The sequence below is a fragment of the Corythoichthys intestinalis genome, chromosome 22 (assembly GCF_030265065.1).
Source record: "Corythoichthys intestinalis isolate RoL2023-P3 chromosome 22, ASM3026506v1, whole genome shotgun sequence".
NCBI classification, from domain to species: Eukaryota; Metazoa; Chordata; class Actinopteri; order Syngnathiformes; family Syngnathidae; genus Corythoichthys; species Corythoichthys intestinalis.
In genome coordinates this window covers 16,793,355-16,819,369 of record NC_080416.1, presented here as the reverse complement: position 1 = coordinate 16,819,369, position 26,015 = coordinate 16,793,355, and the positions used below count along the sequence as shown (strand labels likewise).

At 40.1% G+C, this 26,015-nt stretch overlaps 1 protein-coding gene across 1 annotated transcript in view; it reads right to left on the bottom strand.

Annotated features, from left to right (window-relative positions):
• The window catches only part of fam135b (family with sequence similarity 135 member B), a 69,045-nt gene that overhangs the window by 12,062 nt on the left and 30,968 nt on the right, over nucleotides 1-26,015 (bottom strand). The window contains exons 5-17 of the mRNA XM_057828314.1: nucleotides 22,054-22,193; nucleotides 17,678-17,748; nucleotides 17,354-17,527; nucleotides 17,025-17,151; nucleotides 9,585-9,744; nucleotides 9,446-9,495; nucleotides 9,196-9,351; nucleotides 7,086-7,159; nucleotides 6,860-7,014; nucleotides 4,987-6,778; nucleotides 2,278-2,444; nucleotides 2,071-2,162; nucleotides 201-298 (exon numbers count right to left, since the gene is read on the bottom strand). Coding sequence (XP_057684297.1) covers nucleotides 201-298; nucleotides 2,071-2,162; nucleotides 2,278-2,444; nucleotides 4,987-6,778; nucleotides 6,860-7,014; nucleotides 7,086-7,159; nucleotides 9,196-9,351; nucleotides 9,446-9,495; nucleotides 9,585-9,744; nucleotides 17,025-17,151; nucleotides 17,354-17,527; nucleotides 17,678-17,748; nucleotides 22,054-22,193 — 3,256 coding nt within the window. The remainder of the gene's footprint in view (nucleotides 1-200; nucleotides 299-2,070; nucleotides 2,163-2,277; nucleotides 2,445-4,986; nucleotides 6,779-6,859; nucleotides 7,015-7,085; nucleotides 7,160-9,195; nucleotides 9,352-9,445; nucleotides 9,496-9,584; nucleotides 9,745-17,024; nucleotides 17,152-17,353; nucleotides 17,528-17,677; nucleotides 17,749-22,053; nucleotides 22,194-26,015) is intronic.

Genomic DNA, 26,015 nt, shown 5'->3' with positions numbered 1-26,015 from the left:
CTAATTGTTTTCATTTGACACAAGACGAAAACATATAAGGACACACTTAACATCAACTGGAAAAAAGCAAAAAATACAAAAGTAGACAAACACTATACAGTATTTCAATTTCGTGGTCAAAACTGGGAATTATATCTAAATAGTTTTGGAATTTTATATCGTTAGACATTGCGGCCTTTTTTAAATAGGTGGAAACTGACCTTATCCTGCCAATAGTGAGATTGTACAACTGGATATGTTGAATAATCTCATCCAGCAATCTGTCCGTCATTGTATCAAAATCAGCAAACGTGTCAGTCTGCAAAAACAAAACCATAAAAGAGGACATTACCCGTATTGCCCCAAATATAAGACGGGCCTGATTATAAGACGACCCCCTCTTTTTCAAGACTGAAGTTTGAAAAAAGACTTTTTGAACACCAAATTCATTTTATACAGAAAGTAATAACAGTACATCTGAAACATATGATTATAACAATATATTTGAGAGAAAAAGCATGTTATTTTGCCTCATTCAAATCTTAATATCTGAACATTTAAATATGTAAACTAAAGTGCAATCATATTCATAAATGAATGGCTTCTGGTTTTTGAAAAGTAAATAAACCAATTAGGGCTGTCAAAATTATCGTGTTAACGGGCGATAATTAATTTTTTAAATTAATCACGTTAAAATATTTGACACAATAAACGCATGCACTGTATGACCCGCTTGCACATTGCCTCAAACAGATTAAAATGAGGCCGTTGATGGACATTAAGAGTGAAGCGAATGCCACCGGCCGCTTGGGGGCAGCGCCGTTCCATACTAATGTTATTTCTTCTAAATGTGGGAGAATTAGTAGTTGAGCGATGTTTATGCTGTATGCACAATGCAATTGCTGTTGGTGCTCCACACATATTTCGGTAAGTTTTCTTTCTTTTAGTGGCAATTATGTCTCTCTTGTTGTATTTTGGGTAAGATATGTAAAGAGATATATATTTTATAAAGGCGAGTGGACACAGGCGTTCTTTGGACCGCGCCGTTTATTGGCATAAGCTTCAGCAACTCCTTCACAACAAACATAAGTATCGTTTAGTGAAAGCACAACAAAAATAATATTCCTATCTCTAAAAAAAAGTAATGTTCACAAAATGAAAAGCACTTCAGTCTATAGTAATGAGGCCCTATTCTCACACAGTTAAACAACAATGCAAAATGAACTGGCATTCCATATCAATATAGCTATGCAAAATACACGTAAAACGTACTCAGACTTTGGTCACTCTATTCTTATTATTGTTATTTTTATTCTTCTTATTATTATTATATTAACTCTACTTTTGATTGAAAATTTTACAAATTTTATTAAAATGAAAACATGAAGAGGGTTTTTAATATAAAATTACTATAACTTGTAACTATAACATTTATCTTTTGAGAACTACAAGTCTTTCTATCCGTGGATCACTTTAACAGAAAGAATGTTAATAATGCCATTTGTGGATTTATTGTTACAATAAACAAATACAGTACTTATGTACAGTATGTTGTATGTATATATCCGTCTTGTGTCTTATCTTTCCATTCCCACATTAATTTACAGAAAAATATGGCATATTTTAGAGATTGTTTGAATTGCGATTAATTACGATTAATTACGATTAATTAATTTTAAAGCTGTGATTAACTCGATTAAAATTTTTAACTGTTTGACAGCCCTAAAACCAATCTATTGTGATAAAACAAAACAAAAAATGCAATAACTGCAGTAACTATCAAAGTGAAGTCTAACTGTAACTGTAGTCTTGAAACAAATCGGAATAAGGAAAAACATTGCAATAAAATAATGCAAACTGGTTAAACTTGAGAGTAGCTGAGATCTGTCATGACAGAACATCACTTCAATGATATTTGGCGCCATCTAGCGTCGTGAATGGGTATAACGTCTAGACCGCGAATATAAGACGACCCCCACTTTTTCAATCTTATTTCAATGCATAAAAACACCGTCTTATATTCGGGCCAATACGGTAATTATTTTCCCTTTTTTTCAGTGTTAATTAACTGGACTTCCTCTATAACTGTACCTGGTTTCTTTCAGACATGAGAAAATCCAGCCGCGATCCTGGCAGGCCTAACTCAATGAACGTCTTCACCAAGCGAAGGTCTGCGCTATTTCCTGGAAGCAAAGATCAAATTATTACACACCATGTCTGAATCAATTACCTTGACGAGCAGAAATTAAAGCAAGCCCCCTGCATCCCTTCATAATCAGTTTTAATAGCAGGACTCACCATCTAGCCCGTGCACACACACCACAAGGTGGATGCCATCGTCAAACTCCTCGTCATCCTCCTCTGGGGGGAAATAGGGCAGGTCTGATGCCAGTAGAGGAAGATCGCTGTATAAGCCACCTTGGAAGCTCATCCCTTTAAACAGCTCCTCTTTGGCTTTGAAGAAACTACGTATGTGTGTGGGTACAAGCAAATGGTGTAATTAAAAATGTTGTACAAATCGTCGAAACTCTTTCAGTGCAATCAACGATAACAGACGTCCAAGTCACTCATTTCAGCCTTATGCTGTGAATTGAAATTAACTTTTTACAAGTAGACGTCCAATCCGTTTAAAATGGGAGGGATGGCAGTGATTGAACGACCTCTGCCAGTTTAAATAGATTTGACATCTACTGCCGTCTTTGACAGTCAATAAGTTAAAAGATAACATGTAACAAAAATGTGAGCACAGTGGTACCTCTACATACGAATTTAATTCATTCCAGGTCGTAAATAGTCGTATGTCAAGCGGGATTTTCCCATAAGAATACATTATAAATCGATTAATTCGTTCCACGGTCCAAAAACCTACGCTAAATCCTTAACTCCTTCAGACCTGAGCATGCTGCAGAAGGACATGACGCGTTCGCGTCTCTAAACCAATAAATACACTGAATTTAGTTGCCATTGCCACTTCTTAAAGAGATGGTTGGATGAAACACTGCCCATCGAAATCAAATCATGAAGTTTAGCATGCTGTCTTTGCTAATTTTGGCTTTTTGAAAATGGCAAAATGCACCTTCAAAAAGGCAAACATAAGTGCTCATTTCTTATCAAAAACACATTAACATTAAAAATAACTATATAACTCTCAGTTCTTGTCCTTTTTTTTTGGGGGGGGGGGGATAGTAAAAATACGGGAGAAAAAAAAACTAATAAAAGCATGAAATAAAAGCATGATTTTTTTTTTTTTTTTTTTTTTTTTTTGCCCAGCAGAAAAAATGCGGGTCTGAAGGGGTTAATAAATACTGCTGGTACAATTACAAATAGCAATTACACATAGAAAAAGAAAAAAATTATAAATACAAATCAGAATAATAATCATATACCCTAATAATAATAAAAATGTAATGAATCTGGTTCTAATGTTGCGGTTATGTTTTGCATGCTGTTCCTGAATGCACCGTGTGACTGACGAGTGTGTGTGAGTGTTGAGGAAGAGTGGGAAGTTTTTAAGTTCTCTTTTCATGTCTGTTGCTGTTGTTATTGGAGTCGGCTACGGCGGACAGTAGCCGTGTTGTGTTGCACAAGTTCTGAAATAAATGATTAAAAACCTGACGAAGCTGGCGACTTTCTTGCCGATGTTACAATAATAATAATGATAATCAGAGTCGTCCTTGAGATCCTGGACATATTCCAGCCGTATTGTCGAGCCAGTTCACTGACGCCCACACCAGGCTCATATTTTTCCATCTATTCCATCTTAATTTCAATGGTAAAGCGTCATCTTTTTCCTTTTTTAACCAGCTTCACTAACCTTCTTTGGACCCATGTTGATTTCTCTCACAAGAAAATCTGCCTCGCGGGAAAACAATGAAATTGAGACGCTGCCATAGATCGTCGTATTTCCAGCATGTCGTCAAATGTCGAGACAAATGACCAGTCAAATTTTACGTCTGATATCGAAAGGATCGTATGTCGACGCGATCATATGTCAACGTACCACTGTATTTATTTCAACACAAAATATGACCTTCATAGTTGCCATTAAGTACCGTAATTTCCCGAATATAATGCGCACCCGTATATTACGCGCACCCCAAATTTACCTGTAAAATCTAGGGAAAATTCTTGTACCCGTGTATAAAGCGCACCCTAATTTTAGCACCAATAAATATGAGTCTCGTGTCTCTAACTTTTATAAAGTAAGCGGTTGCAGCAATTTTTAATCCTTTTGTCAAATTTTTTTTCTAAAAAATAGAATATTAATTTTCTGTGGTAAAATTGCTCACAGTATACGATAATAATTTTCACAAAGTAAGGAGTTGTAGTGAGTTTTAACAGACTTCACCAGCGGAACTAATGTTGGCAAGTTGTGTAGTTCCCGAGGGGAAGAGTTTAGTTAAGGGAACAGCCAGAAGTAAACAAATGTCCCGCGATTTGCGTGCAAGACGTACGTTGTTACTTTGTGAGTTTCAATGTAAATAAAACAACGCGGCTTGGCTCAGTGGTTCGACACTCTTCCTCAGACTCCTGTCCTAGCTCGCCACACGGTCAACATTTATACGAAACAGATCGCCGTTACGTTCTCTTCAAGACAATATCGCCATGTGCCGGCATGTTGCAACGATAAGGTATAAAAATGTACCGGTAAATAATAAATGAATAGTACAAAAAAAAACATTTTAATTCTATTAGATGTGAAAAATATCACGAAAACAATTTTTTACCACATGAAACTTGATTATTATATCACTGTTGTTCAGATTAGGTAATATTGTGCTGGTCCATGCTTACAATGGAACATGAATCATGATGATTTTTTTCTGTCTCCGTCCCTGTACCCGTGAATAACGTGCACCCATGATTTTACGAGTACATTTTGGGGAAAAAAATTGTGCATTATATTCGGGAAATTACGGTAGTTTGTCAAGTAAAACTTGTATGATGTTTGACTAAAACCAAAAAAACTGACTACTGGACCTGTGTATTAAGTGTGTAAAGACAAACCTCAGCATGCGTTCGTTGGTCTCGTGGTCCATGCCGAGATGGTCGGCTAACGTTGAGGAAATGATACCAAACGACCCCAGAGGCTGATTGGTAACGGGTGAGGTAGTCTGGCGAGTGGACATGCCACTCATAGATGGAGAGTCTCTTAGAACAGAGGAAAAGGGTAGACAGGTGGGCGCACAGGACACTGACATGTTCACCACTTCCACCACCTTCTTGTTGACGAAGGCCAAGCCTGAGTTGGGCACCTTCGACGGCTTCGTCTGGCCGTCTGATGCCTCGTTCCCACTGGCTGATATCCCGTTATGTTCAATGTGTGACGTGATCTCATCGTTTGTCGGCCTTGCCAGGTCACAGCCTTGTGATGATCTCAAAGAATCAAATGCAAGTTGCGTTCCGGACTCCCGATTGTAAGGTTCAGTCTGATGGAGACTTTGGCACTCATCAGCACTGATGACAGTCTGCTGGTCCATTGCGCTTTTATGACCACTTGGCTCATGTCCACTACTGCAGGGAAGTGCTTCCAAAGCCACATCCTCCACAGAGACACTTACTCCACTGATGTGATAATTCACATTCTCCCCATGGCAGTCCATAACAGCACTATCCTTGATGCTAGGGCCCTCCACGGACTCGCAACTTAGTGCCGACTTACATTTGTAGGTCTCGAAAATGTTTTGTGGTTGATTTGACATTTCAGAACTGACGGTCCTTTCAGTACTATCGTTTGTCATTGAGCGTGTGTCGAAAATCGATGATTCCGACTGCTCTGAGTTCAATGAAAAGGGTTTGTGACCAGAATGTATTGTGTCATGTAATTCCTGAATTAGAGGCATGCAGTCCTCCTCATTATCATCTGGGCTACTGATTTGCGGTGCAGACATGGACTTGGTTAGTTTGCCGCCCGGGCTCTGCTCACGCTCATCTTCATACGGCAGGGAGCTTATCGATGTCAACGAGGCTTGTATACCTCCGCTCGGAAGGCTACCGTTGCTCTCCATTTGCAGGCCCTCCAAAGAGCTTCGTAGGACTGGATGGCGAAACACTTTCTGCCGTGGAATCTCCCGTTCGCTGGAGAAATCCAAAGGAGGGCGACTACGTAGCACTGCCTCAACAGGCCAAACCACAGAGCTGGGTTCACTCTCGATACCCGAATCTGAAATGACCGAGGACGAGCGCTTTATGATCTTCGAGATGACTTGACCTCCTCGGTTGGGCATATCCCTTCTGAGCCCACCAGGGGACGAAGATGAAATACAATGTGGAGAGACTACGAGAGCGCCAATTGGCGCATCATCATTTAAGTCCTCCGCGAACTGATTTAGCGGCATATCGAATTCATTGTCCTCACTCTTTTGGCTAATGCTGTCCTTTGAGGCATTGTATTGGTCGATGTGATCTTCAGGAACAAGAGACGCATTCACATTCTTTTGAATGTCATCTTTTTGAGAAGAATTGACAACACACGATTTTTCCGTAACTGAACTATCGCTTTCCCTGACTGATGTGAAATTGTTTGATTCCTGCAGATCAGCTACTGGTTGTTCAATGTTTTCCTCCATTGGTATTGTGTTTGGAGAATGTCTACAGTTGGTGTTACTCTGCTTTCCTATGAGTGACACATATGTGGTCAAATCCATGCAGTCGTCGCTATCCGAAGGATCCTGGGACGATACTTCAAAGCATTTGGCTCTTAGACTATTTAGATGAGTCCTTTTGGCAGCCATGATATTAGCACTGGAGTCAGTCGGATCTTCGGACGTGGCAAGAACTGGCACATGGTGTAGCCACTCTGGACAGAAAAGACCAGGGCAGTTCTAGAGCAAATATTTTGTCCTATAACATACCTCAAAACACTTCTTAGATACTGCACCTGTTTGAGAAAACTCCACATATCTGTCTTCGAAGATTATGGGAAGGCTGTTCAGGTCACCATCAATTTCCAGGCACTCGACAGGTAAAGGAGGCATCTTGGCCAAGTAGTCTGAGCAGCGCACTTCTGCAGCAATCTGACCTTGTCTGTTGATTCTTGAACACACAATAATAATTTTTTTGCACTGGTTTGTCTATATGTGTTTATCTGTTTTTTTTATACTTACAGCTCTTCTTGAAATGTCAATGATGTCTCTTTGGGATGCTCTGTGAAGAAATATGCCTCTGAAAATCTCCTCACCTTCAAGAAACATAATCACCATAAGGATCATTTCGGGGTTAAAATGCCACAAACAGAGGAGCAAATAGAATATTCCAAAAGAGATACTATTATGTTTACATTTCCAATTCAGAAATGCATCATAATTACAACACAGGGACTAGGACAATACATTGCCTGCAGGACTAGATTCCTGGTGTATTTTTAACCCCAAATAATTACAGCACACTTGTTAATTGAAAATCCTTTGACGGGTGAAGGCTTGCCAACATCCCGCTGCGACTGAGTACTTCATATCCAAAGCAAACATGTTGATTACTTCTAGACAAGTGCAACAAAGCAAAATCACCCCCCGAAGAGACACACCGAACACACTTTTCTCATAATTTTAAATGGTCCAGTAATTACAACCAGTTTTGTCACTATCTGATAACTTTCTTCCGGTAATGAGTAATCTAACAAATTCATTTTTCCAAACCAGTTATCTAATTGAAGTTAGTTTCCTTAGTGTCTTTGCGTTACTATTTTGTTATTGCCTAATAATGTACATAGAATGAAGAATATTGTAGTCATGTACGAAAAGCATTTTGAATAGAAAATGCTAGAAAGGTTCCCACTATGTCTTCGTTTCCATGGTAACCGCTTACAGTTACTTCCTGTTTTAGTCTGAGTCACATGTGCTAAGTGTGTGCACATTCGAGCCAAGTGCAGCCTCCTGATGAGGTGTGCGAGGGAATGTTGATCTGTGCACGTCCATGAATGAACGAGAGTATTTTTCCTTCATTCCGGAGGGTTACAGTCATAGGTCGGACCCCTACATGCGTGGTTGTTTTGTAGCTTTGCCGTTGCAACTGCGAGTACTCATCGCTCCAAGTTGGCAAGCATTGTGTACATCATATTCGTGTTGCACATTTATGCCATGAGGTGACGTGTTCGTTTAGCATCTCTGGGATGTGTTGTGAAGTACTGTGCAAAAGTTTTAGGCAGCACACCTGCCTAAAACTTTTGCACAGTACTGTATATTTTCATTATGTTATGTATATACAGGATATACTGTATGTATATATTTTCCCCAAGTGGAAGCTTCCATGATCCTAATAAATTTAATAATTAAAAAAAAATATATACAGTACTGTGCAAAAGTTTTAGGCAGGTGTCCTGCCTAAAACTTTTGCACAGTACTGTATGTCCGATAGAGTGTAAAGGGCTTCGTTATCGCCACTTTTTGTGGCCAAGTTGACCGCGTGTGTGCACGGCGTATTTCCGGGTTGTGCACACACATCCGCGCCCGCCCCCACCTTTGTGTTTATTGCACTCTGCAATTCATATGTGTGCTGTTGATTATAGTGCAGTCATTTGCATTGTTTTACAATGGCACTGATATGATGTTACCCCCTATACCTTACCCCGAAATTTAGAATTGTTGACATCAGGCTTAATCTTCAAGTTTAATAACGGTTTAATTAGTCGGTTGAGTTGACTTCAACAAATTCCATGCAGTTTGTCAGTTATTTGTTAGTTTCAGGGCTCCGGAGTCGCTAAGCTAGCGCAAGTCTATGGTGGTTGAAGTAGACTCCATCGACTAATTAAACCTCCGCTAACTCAAAGATTAAGCCTTATGTGAAAAATTCTCATCTTCCCCTTTAAAACAAATTATCAGAAAGTTAATTACATGGGATGACATTTTTATGACATTGTCATTCTTATGTTGAGGCAAAAATGGGAGAAAAAAATGTAAAAAGTAACTGATACATTACTTTTAAAGTAACTTAGTTACTTTGCCGATACAGTAATCAGTAAAGTAACTAGATTACATTTTTGAAGCGTGATCAGTAATTAAATTACTTATTCAAATAATATGTGACAACACTGATTACAACGTAGTTTCTGTGGTTACAATCGTTGTCAATGAAACTATATAAGGTGCTCAGGTCGCTTGCATTTGTATTTGTATTTATGGCATTGTGTTTTGTATTTCCAGTTCAATAAGGTGACATAGCATGAGAGAAAGTTGAAGACATGAACATAATTCTTAATTCTTTGTTAATGCCATTTACCCGAAGTGTGTGATGTTCCTGGGCTAGGTATGTCAGAACATGGGGATTGAGGACAGAAGCTTCCAGGAAATGGCTCCACAAGGCAACCAGCCGTGTGCAGAGGTGGGCTACGTCCTTGCTGATTTGCTCAGCCACCTTCTCGTGGCCCTCCTGCAGCTGCCATGGACAGAGCGTTGGGAAATGATTATAATCTCTGAGGTACAAATGACATGATATATTCATATATGTGTTATGTGTCTTTACCACATACCTGTAACTCTATTGCAATCTGATTTAAGGTCTCTTCGACAGGCACGACTTCTAGGATGAAGTAGTGTTGAAATGACAGAGAAATGTAACATATATAATTATGTGTATTTAAACATGATTATTGAGATATTACTGTTCACCTGTTTCCACTGGTATCTGCTGTAGCTGTGGAATCTCCTTCATTAGTGCAGTGCAGTAGCTATTGAGGCCCCCATATGCGGACAGCAGGAGGCGACAGAGTCTTCTGTGCCATGTGTGAGCTCTCTGCAGGCAGTCCTCACTGGGTACATAAAAACTTCCCTGGGGGAGAGAAGAGTCAAGAAGGGAAATGTCATCAGCTATGTAGGCCAGTGGTCGCCTCTCCAAAAAGGCTCTTACTTAATAATGGCCGTGTACACATATTTGAACTTTATAGCCATCTCTGAAACAGTTGTGATGGCGGCTGGTTGACCTTGTGTTAAAAGAGAGCCTATTCGCGCATTGGCAAAGTCATAGTAATTACGTGGAAGATCAAATAAGATGGGGGAAAGAAATGGAGCTTAAACACAGCTTGCTGGGAGCCGTAAAGGCACATCAATATCGTCAGCATGGAACGCAGCAGGATGTAATGTGGCCTTGTTTTTGACCTTGAGGTCAAAACTCCTTGATTTGAAGTCAAATGTTTAGAAAATGGGAATAATATGTGAAAACCACTGGCAAATGTTGCTGTCTGGAAGTAAAACAAACCATAGTGCAGTGCTTCTCAATTATATTCTGTTATGCCCCCTCCCCCTCCAGGAAGACGTAAATGTTCCGCCCCCCCCCCCCAACTCTCTGCCGCCACTGTAAATATACTGTAGTATCATTTGTATGCAACATTCTTATTATTATAAGTAAGGTTGTTCCGATTATGTTTTTTTGCTCCCGATCCGATCCCGATCGTTTTAGTTTGAGTATCTGCCGATCCCGATATTTCCCGATCCGATTGCTTTTTTTTTGCTTCCGATTCAATTCCAATCATTCCCGATCATTTTTCCTGATCATATACATTTTGGCAATGCATTAAGAAAAAAAGGAATAAAACTCGGACGAATATATACATTCAACATACAGTACATAAGTACTGTATTTGTTTATTATGACAATAAATCCTCAAGATGGCATTTACATTATTAACATTCTTTCTGTGGGAGGGATCCATGGATAGAAAGACTTGTATTCTTAAAGGATAAATGTGACTTTGTATATTGTGACTAAATATTGCCATCTAGTGTATTTGTTGAGCTTTCAGTAAATGATACTGTAGCCATTTAACTTCTGCCCAAATGCATGATGAGAAGTGCAACCATGACTGTGCGTCGTGGTACCAATTGTTATATCTTCTCTGTGTTGGGAAATAATTTAGGGTGTTAAGTAAAAGATCAACTACTACTTTTCTTCCCCACGTTGCTTCCCATGATTATTCTAAATTTTGGGAGAGGGATTGTACGGCTTTAGCCATTTACAAAAAGGCTCCAAAGGCTGCCAAAATTCTCTCTACTCATTTTTACACTGCCTTTTAGCTCTACAGTGCCTTGCAAAAGTATTCGGCCCCCTTGAATCTTGCAACCTTTCGCCACATTTCAGGCTTCAAACATAAAGATATGAAATTTAATTTTTTTTGTCAAGAATCAACAACAAGTGCAACACAATCGTGAAGTGGAACAACATTTATTGGATAATTTAAACTTTTTTAACAAATAAAAAACTGAAAAGTGGGGCGTGCAATATTATTCGGCCCCTTTACTTTCAGTGCAGCAAACTCACCCCAGAAGTTCAGTGAGGATCTCTGAATGATCCAATGTTGTCCTAAATGACCAATGATGATAAATAGAATCCACCTATGTGTAATCAAGTCTTTGTATAAATGCACCTGCTCTGTGATAGTCTCAGGGTTCTGTTTAAAGTGCAGAGAGCATTATGAAAACCAAGGAACACACCAGGCAGGTCCGAGATACTGTTGTGGAGAAGTTTAAAGCCGGATTTGGATACAAAAAGATTTCCCAAGCTTTAAACATCTCAAGGAGCACTGTGCAAGCCATCATATTGAAATGGAAGGAGCATCAGACCACTGCAAATCTACCAAGACCCGGCCGTCCCTCCAAACTTTCTTCTCAAACAAGGAGAAAACTGATCAGAGATGCAGCCAAGAGGCCCATGATCACTCTGGATGAACTGCAGAGATCTACAGCTGAGGTGGGAGAGTCTGTCCATAGGACAACAATCAGTCGTACACTGCACAAATCTGGCCTTTATGGAAGAGTGGCAAGAAGAAAGCCATTTCTCAAAGATATCCATAAAAAGTCTCGTTTAAAGTTTGCCACAAGCCACCTGGGAGACACACCAAACATGTGGAAGAAGGTGCTCTGGTCAGATGAAACCAAAATTGAACTTTTTGGCCACAGTGCAAAACGATATGTTTGGCGTAAAAGCAACACAGCTCATCACCCTGAACACACCATCCCCACTGTCAAACATGGTGGTGGCAGCATCATGGTTTGGGCCTGCTTTTCTTCAGCAGGGACAGGGAAGATGGTTAAAATTGACGGGAAGATGGATGCAGCCAAATACAGGAACATTCTGGAAGAAAACCTGTTGGTATCTGCACAAGACCTGAGACTGGGACGGAGATTTATCTTCCAACAGGACAATGATCCAAAACATAAAGCCAAATCTACAATGGAATGGTTAAAAAATAAATGTATCCAGGTGTTAGAATGGCCAAGTCAAAGTCCAGACCTGAATCCAATCGAGAATCTGTGGAAAGAGCTGAAGACTGCTGTTCACAAACACTCTCCAACCAACCTCACTGAGCTCGAGCTGTTTTGCAAGGAAGAATGGGCAAGAATGTCAGTCTCTCGATGTGCAAAACTGATAGAAACATACCCCATGCGACTTGCAGCTGTAATTGGAGCAAAAGGTGGCGCTACAAAGTATTAACGCAAGGGGGCCGAATAATATTGCACGCCCCACTTTTCAGTTTTTTATTTGTTAAAAAAGTTTAAATTATCCAATAAATGTTGTTCCACTTCACGATTGTGTCCCACTTGTTGTTGATTCTTGACAAAAAATTTAAATTTGATATCTTTATGTTTGAAGCCTGAAATGTGGCGAAAGGTTGCAAGGTTCAAGGGGGCCGAATACTTTTGCAAGGCACTGTATATACTGTATGGGTAAAATAGCGCCATTATAGATTGATCGCGACAATGCGTTAATTGCGTTAAATATTGTGACGTGATAAATATAATAAATATTAATTCTCGCCGTTAACGCTATAAATTTGATAACCCTACTTTAAGCTTAAACTAAAGACTCTGGAAGAGTGTAACACATTATGTCTGTAACGTTAAACACAATTAGAAAACGATTTAATTAAAAAATATACTGTATATATATTAAAAAAAGGCATGTCCGATATTTTTTTGCCGATTCCGATACTTTGAAAATGACGTGATCGGACTACACCTCTGCATAACATTGTGTTCTTTTTAATATTAAAGAAAAACTAATATAGATCAACTTACAATAAAGTGTAAAAAAAAAAAAAAAAAAAAAAAAATCCATACTGTAAAAATACTGAAAAATTATACCTAATAAAATCAATAAATAATAATAAATTCAAATTGATTAGCATATTAACTCACGAGGACAGTATGCCATACAATTAGACCGAACAAATAAAAATCAATAGAACAAAAACAACAGTTTCTTTGGAAAGGAGAACAGTTTTTATTTTGGCTGCAGGCAGTATCAGCTCCTTTGCTATGGTGTGGGGTTATTTTGCACTGAGCAACTTGGTATGCCACCTTATATGATGCTGACAGTGCTTGCTGGTTTACTGATTTAACACTGACAAAGCGGGAGGATTGCTAACAATATTCGGCACATTTTCGCTGAAAAAAATAATTTCTGCTGTACGCTGTGAACGTTTTTAGACAAAGTAAACAGACTGGTCTTTCCGCGCCCGCACTGTACTAAAAGGCAAAGCCAAATGCTACATACGCTTCGTCATATTTCCTTGTTGCATTTCATATGTCCAGTGCTCTTTGCTGTATGCTCTTGTTTGGTTCAAAAACATTGCGCACACGCTGAAAATGAGGGGGGCACTGCCACCCACTGAGTGGATGTGCAATTACACTTTAATCTAGTACGGCAAAAAGTATGTTCCCCAAAGTCACATGCCCCACTATTTGAGAAGTACTGCCATAGTGTAAGGAATTACAGTATAAGACTTTCCCAGCAGATGTCTCCCTATCAAAGCATTAACACAAAAATGAATTTGTTTGTTCCTTAAATGACCTCAGCAAACTGATACAGCCTTTGCAGCCATGATGCCGCATTCACAATCCTAATTTATCATCTGGAGGAGACATCATATCAGATATCAGCAAGACACCGCTCGTGCCCGGCCTCAAGCTGCTTCCGTCGACTGTTTTCTGTGGTGAGAGAGTCTTAGCGCTCTTACTTGGAAAATACAAAACAGCGCATGCCTGGAGTATCTACGGACATACTATAATTTAAACTTGGTCAATTCAGTCTCTGGCCCTATCATCATACCTTTGTGTGCTCTGTAATCGTTGAGGCACAGTATAAGGCGACCAGGAAGGAACATCTGTATGTAAACTTTCATAATTCTTTTTTCCTATAAGAAGCCTTTAAGGCCGCAGAGTGACGGCTGAACAAAGTAGCAATGTTCTTGTTTGAACTAGTCATTATACTAAAAACATTGTTTTTGGCTGTACTAACAAAAATTGGCTTCACTCCATTTCTATAACCTCTGTGACAAATAGTAAAGTGCAAATGTTTTTTTCCCATTATGCAGCGGTAGCGGTAATAATTCATCAAATTAAAAATAATATTACAAAAACTGATTAAGAAACATCAGTTTAGAACATTCAGTCTTGAAACTTATAATTGATTCATTGACTCCTCGTGAGGAATAAGCAGCATGGAAAATGAATGAATGAATGACTCCACTTATTCAATCAATGAAATAAAGTCCAGCTAAATCCCAATTGGAAAGCATGCTCATGCACCAAAATTATATTGCATCTTTTAAAATTATGATATTATACAAGCCAACGACAACTAAGAAAGAAATCTCACTAAATAAAATTGAGCGTATAGGAAGCCTTTCACCTGCAGCTATGTTGTACGTGGCGCTTGTGAGAAGAACTCATTACTGGGATCAAAAGACACCTCGTCACCACCCCTCCCTCCTCCTGGTCTTGTTCTATAGCCAGAGATTATTAAAGTGGCCAGCCAGCAGTGGGAATAAAAGCAAAAGGAGATGACTGGGGTACTCATTAAGATTTACAGTGGAGACGGTGACGTTCAAACGAACCTGAGAAGCAAGTTTAAAAACTATAGAACCATTTTACACCCGTACAGGGAAGCATCGAATGGTAAATGTGTTGTGAACGTATATTGCTGTATCACGTTTTGGTAGTGGAGAGGGCCTGATGCCAAGTAGTGCAGAAAGTATACAAGTGTTTTCTGAATTCAAGACGAGCCTGGTGAATTTAATGTAACAAATTCAGAGCAGATATCAGAAATTTGTTCCACTTGTTGGCTCAGTCAGTTTAAAACCCTGTAATCTGTGTTAGAGTCCATTTTTTCTTTAGCCTCAAGTGACAAATTCCAAGGGTGACACAAATCCAAGATCTAATTCCGATTTGGCTGAGCCGTAATGCATCATTATGGACATCCAATGCAAAAAGCAGTCCTAATCTATTGAGTCTGCTGTCTCTAAATGAAACCACGGCTAGACATACTTAAAGATAAACTTTAGTATAAGTTGAAATAATTTTATATTAAAACTCCTCTTGAGGTTTTCGTTTTTATACAGTTTGTAAAATTAGTTTAACTAGTAGGTCGCCATTGTTGTTGGCGTCACTGGACTTCGCTGCTGGGCTTCCAGAGTATGACTAACAACATAAACATGTCATCTGTTCAGCCCTTTCAATTTGAACCTGAGAGGAACATTAATGAGCAGAACAGCACTGTCGATATTTCACAAAGCAGCAAAAGCAAAATGAACAGGAAAGACGGGATGAGATGAGTAGGACAAAACCGATGTTCGGCCAAAATGTGCTACACCAGAGCAACGTCCTACAAGAGGCGAATTTGACACCCAAAGTACTACAGTGCGCTTTCAGCTTGTTTTGTTTAGATGCATACAGACAGAACATACTAAAGATGCCTGAAGAAAATACTTAAACGTGGTAATATCAAATAAGGGTGGTTTAAATATGCGATGTGACTAATGTGCTCAATAGATCAACAATCTGCTTTAAAGCTACCGCATAGACTTCATAATGGTATTGACGGGGCGCGGGGCTGATTAATAGGGGACCTATCTCCGTCAAAGCTGACCAAGTGGAAACAGAGACAAAGGGCTTTTTACGTTGAAACTCTAGTGAATAAATGCGTAAATCCCTGAATTCTATATAGATATGGACATAAAACCGTCTCGATTCTTTGTTAAAAGAGCAAAGAACCTGGCATTTAGCATTTATTTTACGTAAATGTTACGAACTATGATGCCAATGCTGTAGCGGCCAATTTCTCCCATTGATTATTTTGACAACGTTTCAAAATGCGTGCATGGTACGAAAAATAGAATAATTAACTTGGACTCTCGAACAAATCACTCCTGAGACAATCCTTCCTGTCTGCATGCGGTACAGCTTTCGTACTTTTATTCTAAATCCGGCGTCGAATTGCTGCATGTGTCACTGTGACCGACTGCGAATAACTGAAGCGGATTGTGGGATGGACCCCCTGTTTAAAGGCGTTGCGCAGTGGCTGGCCAAATTGACCAATGAATACAATTATGAAGTCTATGGCAACCACAAGAAAACTCAATGCTTAAATGTATGAGGGGAAACACCTGCAAAAGGTATTTTGAGGAAATTATAATGTAATAAAAGAATTACAAATACTAAGTACTCACTGCTTTTAACCAATGTACGCATGTGTTAGACAACTCGGCGCGTAAAAAACCAAGGCAAGCAACGAAGGGATCGAGAATACAAACTGTCAAATGGCAACAGTCAATGTTGCAAAAAGTAACATTGCAAAAGTCAATCTCTTGGCAACCTGCCTAGGATCGGTTTAAAGACACTGCTGATGAGATGTAATTGGATGCAGGTACGGCGTCGGGAACTCATCCCACAGCTCTGTAACAAAACAACCTGACCAGCAGCAGAATGTGACAAAATCATGCCAGTGGTCATATTAGCTTCGCTTGCTAACTAGCACAGCTATTCTCCCAGTCCAGGCCAACTACGTCACCACCCCGAGCGTCCATTGCGCACATAAAACAAGGTCAAAACATGTACTAAATATTATAGATTTTTAAATCAATGACAATATTTTATGTTTTTCTAGAAACATATTTAGTAAAAGTGAACAATTGTGGTTTATTGGAGCCTACAGGTCTTTAAGTCCGAGGTTCCCTTTAAACAGACTACACTGTCATCGCACATGGCATCGGCCAACTGGAGTATCTCCTACATAATTGGAGATGACACTTCTTCATCCCAGAACGGAGGCCTTACCTCAGAGTTGATGGGCTTGCAATACCCTGCACCAAACACAAGGTTTTCCACAGAAATTGCAGCTGGGTCACTGGTGTTCTCTGGTGTACCTTTTCCCAGCCAGGAGCCCTTTCCTGTTCGAGCAAAGCTGTAGAAAAGAGCACATTTTCAAATGCAGAACGCATATGGTATACTCAATTAACTGCAAAATATGAGGGGTTGTAGCCCCCCTGATATCATAGCTTGGCGGATGAATGGCTAATTAATCCCAAGCAAGAGGACTACATCAAAACAACCGCTGTGCTTTGTGCAATTTTAAAGATATGCAAATAACCCGCTTTTTGCTGTACCTGATTAGCGGCTGATGTAAGGCAACCAGTGAGGCGTGGATGGAGACAGAAATGACGGACAGATGGAAATAGTCAAACATGACAGGAACATGATGATGCAAGCCTCTCCGTGGGTGGAAGTGGAGGTTGAGGGTGCGGCTGCTGATCAACGGGACGGCGGCGATGTCCGACAATCTGGAAAAGTAGATGGTATATCTATGAATACATAAGCTATGCACAGACACGTGCAAAAACATTTTGGGGGACTGGTCCTCAAGCCCCAAAAATTTTAACCATCTGTCAAATTATTTTTCATAATCAAAAAACAAATACGACTCAACTTACTGTTGTTCATTATCGGTGAAGTGCAGATCCAGCTTCAACTGGAAATCTACTTCGCTAAGGGCCTCCTCCACCTGAAAACACAAGAGCACTCATTAAGCGTCCAGATCATAAATTAAGTTTTAATATTAAGTTGACTAGACCTCAGATACGTATTTTTTCATTTTCACAAATTTTCTGTATCTTATTCTAGAACTAAACCACTGTGCCACTGTCCCAAATCAAATCAGTATGTGGGTAACCAGCTTTTATAGTACCTATATAAGTGCAGTGGGGCAAATAAGTATTTAGTCAACCACTAATTGTAACTAAAGTTCTCCCACTTGAAAATATTAGAGAGGCCTCTATTGTCAACATGGGTAAACCTCAACCATGAGAGACAGAATGTGAAAAAAAAAACAGAAAATCACATTGTTTGATTTTTAAATAATTTATTTGCAAAAAATAAGTATTTTGGTCAACACCAAAAGTTCATCTCAATACTTTGTTATGTATCCTTTGTTGGCAATAACGGAGGCCAAACGTTTTCTGTAACTCTTCACAAGCTTTTCACACATTGTTGCTGGTATTTTGGCCCATTCCTCCATGCAGATCTCCTCTAAAGCAATGATGTTTTGGGGCTGTCGTTGGGCAATATGTACTTTCCACTCCCTCCACAGATTTTCTATGGGGTTGAGATCTGGAGACTGGCTAGGCCACTCCAGGACCTTGGATTGCTTCTTACGAAGCCACTCCTTTCTTGCCCTGCCTGTGTGTTTGGGATCATTGTCATGCTGAAAGACCCAGCCACATCTCATCTTCAATGCCGTTGCTGATGGAAGGAGATGTACACTCAAAAGCTCTCGATACATGGCCCCATTCATCCTTTCCTTTACACAGATCAGTCGTCCTGTTCCCTTTGCAGGAAAAACAGCCCCAAAACAAGATGTTTCCACCCCCATGCTTCACAGTGGATATGGTGTTCTTCGGATGCAATTCAGTATTCTTTCTCAGACAAACACGAGAACCTGTGTTTCTACCAAAAAGTTCTATTTTGGTTTCATCTGACCATAACACATTCTCCCAGTCCTCTTCTGGACCATCCAAATGCTCTCTAGCGAACCGCAGACCGGCCTGGACGTGTACTTTCTCCAGCAGGGGGACACGTCTGGCAGTGCAGGATTTGAGTCCCTGGCGGCGCATTATGTTACTGATTGTTGCCTTTGTAACTGTGGTCCCAGCTCTCTGTAGGTCATTCACTAGGTCCCCCCGTGTGGTTCTGGGATTTTTGCTCACCGTTCTTGTTATCATTTTGACGCCACGGGGTGAGATGTTGCATGGAGCCCCAGATAGAGGGAGATTATCAGTGGTCTTGTATGTCTTCCATTTTCTAATAATTGCTCCCGCAGTTGATTTCTTTACACCAAGCGTTTTACCTATTGCAGATTCAGTCTTCCCAGCCTGGCGCAGGTCTACAGTTTTGTCTCTGGTGTCCTTCGACAGCTCTTTGGTCTTGGCCATAGTGGAGTTTGGAGTGTGACTGACTGAGGCTGTGGACAGGTGTCTTTTATACCGATAATGAGTTAAAACAGGTGCCATTAATACAGGTAACGAGTGGAGCCTTGTTAGACCTCTTTGACAGCCAGAAATCTTGCTTGTTTGTAGGTGACCAAATACTTATTTCCCACTCTAATTTGGAATTAAATTCTTTAAAAATCAAACAAAGTGATTTTCTTGTTGTTTTTTTTTTTCCACATTATGTCTCTTATGGTTGAGGTTTACCCATTAGTAGGAGAACTTGCACAATTGGTGGTTGACTAAATACTTATTTGCCCAACTGTAAATGGTTACTAGGACGAAGCTAAAATACAATACAAACAATATTGCTGATTTTAATGCAATTACTTCGCAATGATCAACTGGGTACAGTGTTTAAACTAGTTATGCAATGTGTACTATAAATAGCTAGCCTTATATTCAGCATCTCCTATACTCCATCTCAAGTCTTATGCAAAGTAAGGGAATTAATGTGGCATAGAATCAAAGCTGCCCAGCCTAGTACGAAAACAAAACAGCATGAAACCGGCCAATTGATGGTGTCTTTTGAAGGTTGAAGGTGATGTTAATGGATTCGCACAGCGGTGGAGATGAGAGTGCATCCGCGCTGCTCCCCACACAACAGTAAACACAGCGTACTTTGCTCCACTGTCCAGTATTGATATCGCCATCGATCAAAGACAGATCGCACATAGTGGGGATGGGGCGCTATTTTGGTCTGCGCTCGCGCTATCTCAGGAAATGAGCGGCCTCTAGAAGGTTAATGAGCCAGGAGCCTTGGGGAGAGTTCACTAGTGACACTCGACATGTCTTAATGCTCCTCTGTCTGCTATAAAAGTTAACTTTTATGCAGATTTATATTCTGCATTGTCCACTATTTGTAATTCAACATGTCTTAAATGTGCCATGCTCATTGAAAAACAACAAATCAAAACTAGATATAATCTATATAACCTTTTTGCTAATACTATTATGTGTACGTCACTTCACGCTGACGCAGAAGGCTAAATGGCGCGTGTAGGGAAATGACGCACATAATTACACTGTTGCAAATGGGATGTGCATTAACACAAATGGCGGTAGCTATACAGTCCCTGACAAAAGTCTTGCTGCTTATGCATTTTGTAGAAACAATTGCTAATAACCTGACTTTTAATTGTTCGATTGGTTTCAGAAATGGCTCATATGAAAGCTAAGACCCTCCCAAATGATGTTGAATGTACTGTTTAACTGAAAAAAAGATTTATCATTTAATGAAGACATAAAGGTCAAATTTTGGCAAGACAAAAGTTTTGTCGCCTACAGAAAGTAGCGTGAAAGTTGAACAAAAAATGTACTTCAAATACAAAAATATGTTACATAACATAAGCGATTTAAGTAGTGGTGCTGTGAGATCCAAATGTAATATTTTGCATGACTTCCATTGGCTTGAAGGACTGCATCCAATTGGTTCGGCAAGGGATTCATACAATTTATTGATGAAGTCACCAGGAACATCAAAGAAAGCAGTCTTGCATGCCTCCCAGAGTTCATCAACATTCTTGTGTTTCGTCTTCCATGCTTCCTCTTTCATCCTACCCCAGACATGCTCAATGATGTTCATGTCTGGTGACTGGGCTGGCCAGTCCTGGAGGATCTTGATCTTCTTTGCCTTGAGGAACTTTGAGGTAGAGATTGAAGTATGCGATTGAGCACCATCCTGCTGCAGAATGTGTAGCTTTTTACGGTTAGGAATGTAAGAGGTAGCTAAGATTTGTTGATATTTCAGACTATTTATGTTGCCTTCCACCCTGCAGATCTCTCGCACACCCCCATACTGGATGTAACCCCAGACCATGATTTTGCCACCACTAAACTTCACTGTTTTGTGGTAAAAGGTGGATTTTTTCAGATGAATCTTGCATTGAATTACACCACAGTCGCCGCAAATATTGCAGGAGACCTACTGGAGCCCGCATGGATCCGAGATTCACTCAGAAAACAGTGAACCACTACTTAATTCGCTTATGTTATGTAACATATTTTTGTATTTGAAGTACATTTTTTGTTCAATTTTCACACTACTTTCTGTAGGCGACAAAACGTTTGTCTTGGCAAAATTTGACCTTTATGTCTTCATTAAATGATAAATCTTTTTTCAGTTATATACAGTACTGTGCAAAAGTTTTAGGCAGGACACCTGCCTAAAACTTTTGCACAGTACTGTATATTTTTATAATATTATGTATATAGAGGATATACTGTATGTATATATTTTCCCAAAGTGGAACCTTCCATGACCCTAATAAATTTAATAATTAAAAATATATATATACAGTACTGTGCAAAAGTTTTAGGCAGGTGTCCTGCCTAAAACTTTTGCACAGTACTGTATATATTTTTGTACATTCAACATCATTTGGGAGGGTCCTAGCTTTCATATGAGCCATTTTTGAAACCAATTGAATAATTAAAAGTCAGGTTATTAGCAATTGTTTCTACAAAATGGATAAGCGACAAGACTTTTGCCAGGGACTGTACAATATTTCCTATGTACAATGAGTCCATGTGCAAAAAACAGGATAATAACAATGTAAAATACAGCTCATAAAGTTTTCAGTTAGGGGCTTCAGTTTAAGCTTTACAATGTGAATCAAATGAAATAAGAACAACAATTCTAGAACAAACAAGTTTATTATTTTATTTTATTTTATTTGGGAATTGAGGATATGATGTACATTTCTCTTAAGGAGAAGCATTTATATTGCATAGGATCCCAATAATCAGCAATGGAATGAACCCAGAAAGAACAAAAACATGTGCTTGTGTTCCTGGGTGCACAAAATGTCACCCGCGTGACTCACCCTCTCTCCATCCAGCAGCAGGTGCACTTTGAACACCATGCAGTCATTGACGGTGATATCCTCATTCCTGTAAAGGATCTGGAATATCCGGCTGAATACATTGCCGTCGTACACCCCCGGGGAGCTGAAGCTGCATTCACCTGCTGTGCAACAACATAGCATATACGTTACTTACAAATGTCGGCAGCGACACTTGCTCACCAACCGTGACGGGGGCTGAACTCCATTTATGCAAATGGTTTCCTACTGTTTGAGGGACATTATTTGGCATTTGGGAAACTGTCAGTAGTGTTGATGTTAAACTCCAGCCCTAACATGATGATATTGTGGAAATCACCTAATCATTTTACAAAAGTTTTAAAATGCGATAAATTGTTCCAAATTTAATAGATAGAAATGGTTGTTTGTTGACTAAATTCAAGTTTGATATCAATGTCACAAAATGGCTTGTCAAATGGTGTTGAAAATCTACGTACCGGAATTTTCTGACTATAAGCCGCTACTTTTTTCCCCCTCATTATGAATCCTGCAGCCTATAGTCCAGTGCGGCTTATTTGTTGATTTATTTGGGTTAATAGATAACATTTTATTTTACAGCGACGTCATTAAACTGCATAAGACCGTCATAATTATGACATAATATTATCACGGGCATTGATAAATGCTTATGACTGATGTCATCAAGTGTCATCCGGCAAATTACGTCACTAACTCCATTTATGTCCAGCTCGGATCTTTTACATCCATTCAAAAGGGAGATAATTTGCTGGATGGCACAAAATGACATATGTTATAAGCATTCATTAATATTCATGGAAGTGTTATGTCATAATTATGATTGTCTTATGACAGTCTTATGGCGCCACTGTCAAATAAAGTGTTACCATAATCCATACAGTAACTCGCAATTAATGAAACTAGAACAGTAACTGAAGAAATAATTAGCACAGAACATGAAGTTTGATTTGTTCCATCTGTAGTGCTGCAATACATGCTAGGAGGCATGTTGGATGACAACAGTTTGACAGCAGTTGGCAGCAGAGGTTGACTGTCTCCCCAAAGAGAACAGTGATGGCCAAATGAAGCTTCTTGAAGCAATGAAGCTTTGCAGATAATTGGTTCAAAGCATCATGGTGGTTCATTTGGTCATATGATAGTCTGATGATGCCACTGTTAAATAAAGTGCTACCAAATTCCATAACTAGCAATTAATGAAACAACTAGAACAGTAACTGAATAATTAGCACAGAACATAAATTTTGATTTGTTATTTCCATCATTAGTGCTGCAATGCATGCTAGAAGGCATGTTGTATGACAGCAGTGTTGACAGCAGTTGGCAGCAGATGTTGACTGTCTTCCCAAAGAGAGCAGTGATGGCCAAATGAAGCTTCTTGAAGCAGTGAAGCTTTGCAGCCAATTGGTTCAAAGCTTCATGGTGGTTCATTTTGTCTTATGACAGTCTGATGATGCCACTGTCAAATAAAGTGGTACCAAATTACATAACTAGCAATTAATGAAACAACTAGAACAGTAACTAAAGAAATAATTAGCACACAAGGTGAATTTTGATTTGTTATTTCCATCTGTGTCGCTGCAGTGCATGCTAGGAGGCATGTCGGATGACAACAATGTTGACAGCAGTTGAGAGCAGAGGTTGACTGTCTCCCCAAAGAGAACAGTGATGGCCAAATGAAGCTTCTTGAAGCAATTAAGCTTAGTAGCTCATTGGTTTAAAGCAGGGGTCCCCAACCTATTCCACAAAGGTCCACTGTGGGTGCAGGATTTCATTCCTACCAAACAAGATGACAACACTTTTTTCCCAATCTGGTGTTTTACAAGTGCAATCAGTTGATTGCAGTCAGGTGTGGCTTGTTTTAGCAGAAGCCTCATTGGTTCAACTGTCTCTGCTGGATCGGCTGGAACAAAAACCAGGACCCACAGTGGGCCTTGAGGACTGGGTTGGAGACCCCTGGTTTAAAGCTTCATGGTGGTTCATTTGGTCTTATGACAGTCTTATGATGCTGCTGTCAAATAAAGTGTTACCAAATTCCATACGGTAACTCACAATTAATGAAACAACTAGAACAGTAACTGAAGAAATAATTAGCACAGACATTGAATTTTGATTTGTTATTTCCATCTGTAGCACTGCAATGTATGCTAGGAGGCATGTTGGACGACAACAGTCTGACAGCAGATGATGGCCAAATGAAGCTACTTGAAGCAAGCTTCATGGTGGTTCATTTGGTGGTATGATAGTCTGATGATGCCACTGTCAAATTAATGTTACCGGTTTATATCTTTTGGTGTGAATATCTCATAATACAGTGAGGACATCTGCAGCTTATAGTCCAGTGCGGCTATGAACAAATGCCGTTTTCAGGTCAAATTTGGTGGGGGGCGGCTTATAGTCAGGTGCGCCTTATAGTGCGAAAATTACAATAGTACTGTATATTTTAAAGGGTGAGAAGCTCGGTCATCCGGGAGGGACTCAGGGTCGAGCCGCAATTCCATGTTGAGAGAAGCCAGCTGAGGTGGCTTGGGCATCTGGTTCAGATGCCTCCTGGATGCCTCCCTGGAAAGGTGTTCCGGGCATGTCCCAAAGGCGGGAGGTCCCAGGGACGACCCAGGACACGCTGGAGAGACTATGTCTCCTGGCTGGCTTGGGAAGGAGGAGCTGGATAAAGTGGCTGGGGAGAGGGAAGTCTGAGCTTCCCTGCTAAAGCTGCTGCCCCCGCGACCCGACCCTGGATTAAGCGGAAGATGATGGATGGATGGATGGATGGATGGATGGATGGATGGATGGATGGATGGATGGATGGATGGATGGATGGATGGATGGATGGATGGATGGATGGATGGATGGATGGATGGATGGATGGATGGATGGATGGATGGATGGATGGATGGATGGATGGATGCATGGATGGATGGATGCATGGATGGATGGAAACATGTCGTTTTTATGTTGTTTACACAAGTGTAGAACCTTCATCTTATAATGTACTACAACTAGTGTAGCTATTGTACATACGTTAATATCTAGATGTTAAATTTGTGTTATTCAAAAATTGCAGTTTCTAGTGCCGTCTTATTTTGGAACACTGCTCAAGTTAAAAAATAATAATGCCAAGCAGTTTCATCAAGGTCCCTGCATTTTAACTAGTTCACTATGTATTTCTCATTGTGCTATGTTTATATTTTAGCTGTTTAAAAAACAGAGCACATCCACATCTCAGTCCTAAAGCAGAAGAATGGCATAGATAAATTAAAGCTGCAGAAACTGCACACAGTTAAAAAATTTTAAAAAATAAAAAGTCCTGTGATGTACTGTACCAGCATCACTGCAAAATGATGCCTGTTCTTTAGCCAATGTTATTTTCACACAAACTGCACTGGTGTCCAGCTGCGAGCCCCGAGGGGGTTTTGAAATGCCCCGTAGAGACGGTGTGCCCGTCTGTCTCGCTCTGATCGGCCCTTCTCCACAGGGCTCCCACCTGATCATTCTGACGCTCCCTGCACCATCAAACAGTCCCAAACATGTCGGGTGGGAGTGAGGGATCATGACTCCCGTCAACGACTTGTTAGATGCGTGAAGGAGACCTGTTTTTACCGTCACGGGAGTGTGCTGCTCTCACCTCATTGACTGACAAATGGTGCGGGAGATTAGTGATGGGAATATTAAATGTTAGGAACGTGAGTGAATCACGGTTTAGGGTGGTGCTGAGGGTGCAGGGCCCGGGCCTCTATGGGGGCCAGTTGCTTAAGGGCACTTTCACATCAGGCCAAGAGGACCAGGATTCGGTCGGAGAGCTATCTCGCAACAACACTTGCAAATTACTTGTTGAAATGTCACACTGCTCCCACCAAACTTTCCAAGTAGCATCACGTGGACGAAAGGCGCATTCATTGAAGGGACAAATTTACAAGAGGAAATACCTCCCTCCTGGGAGGGGAGGG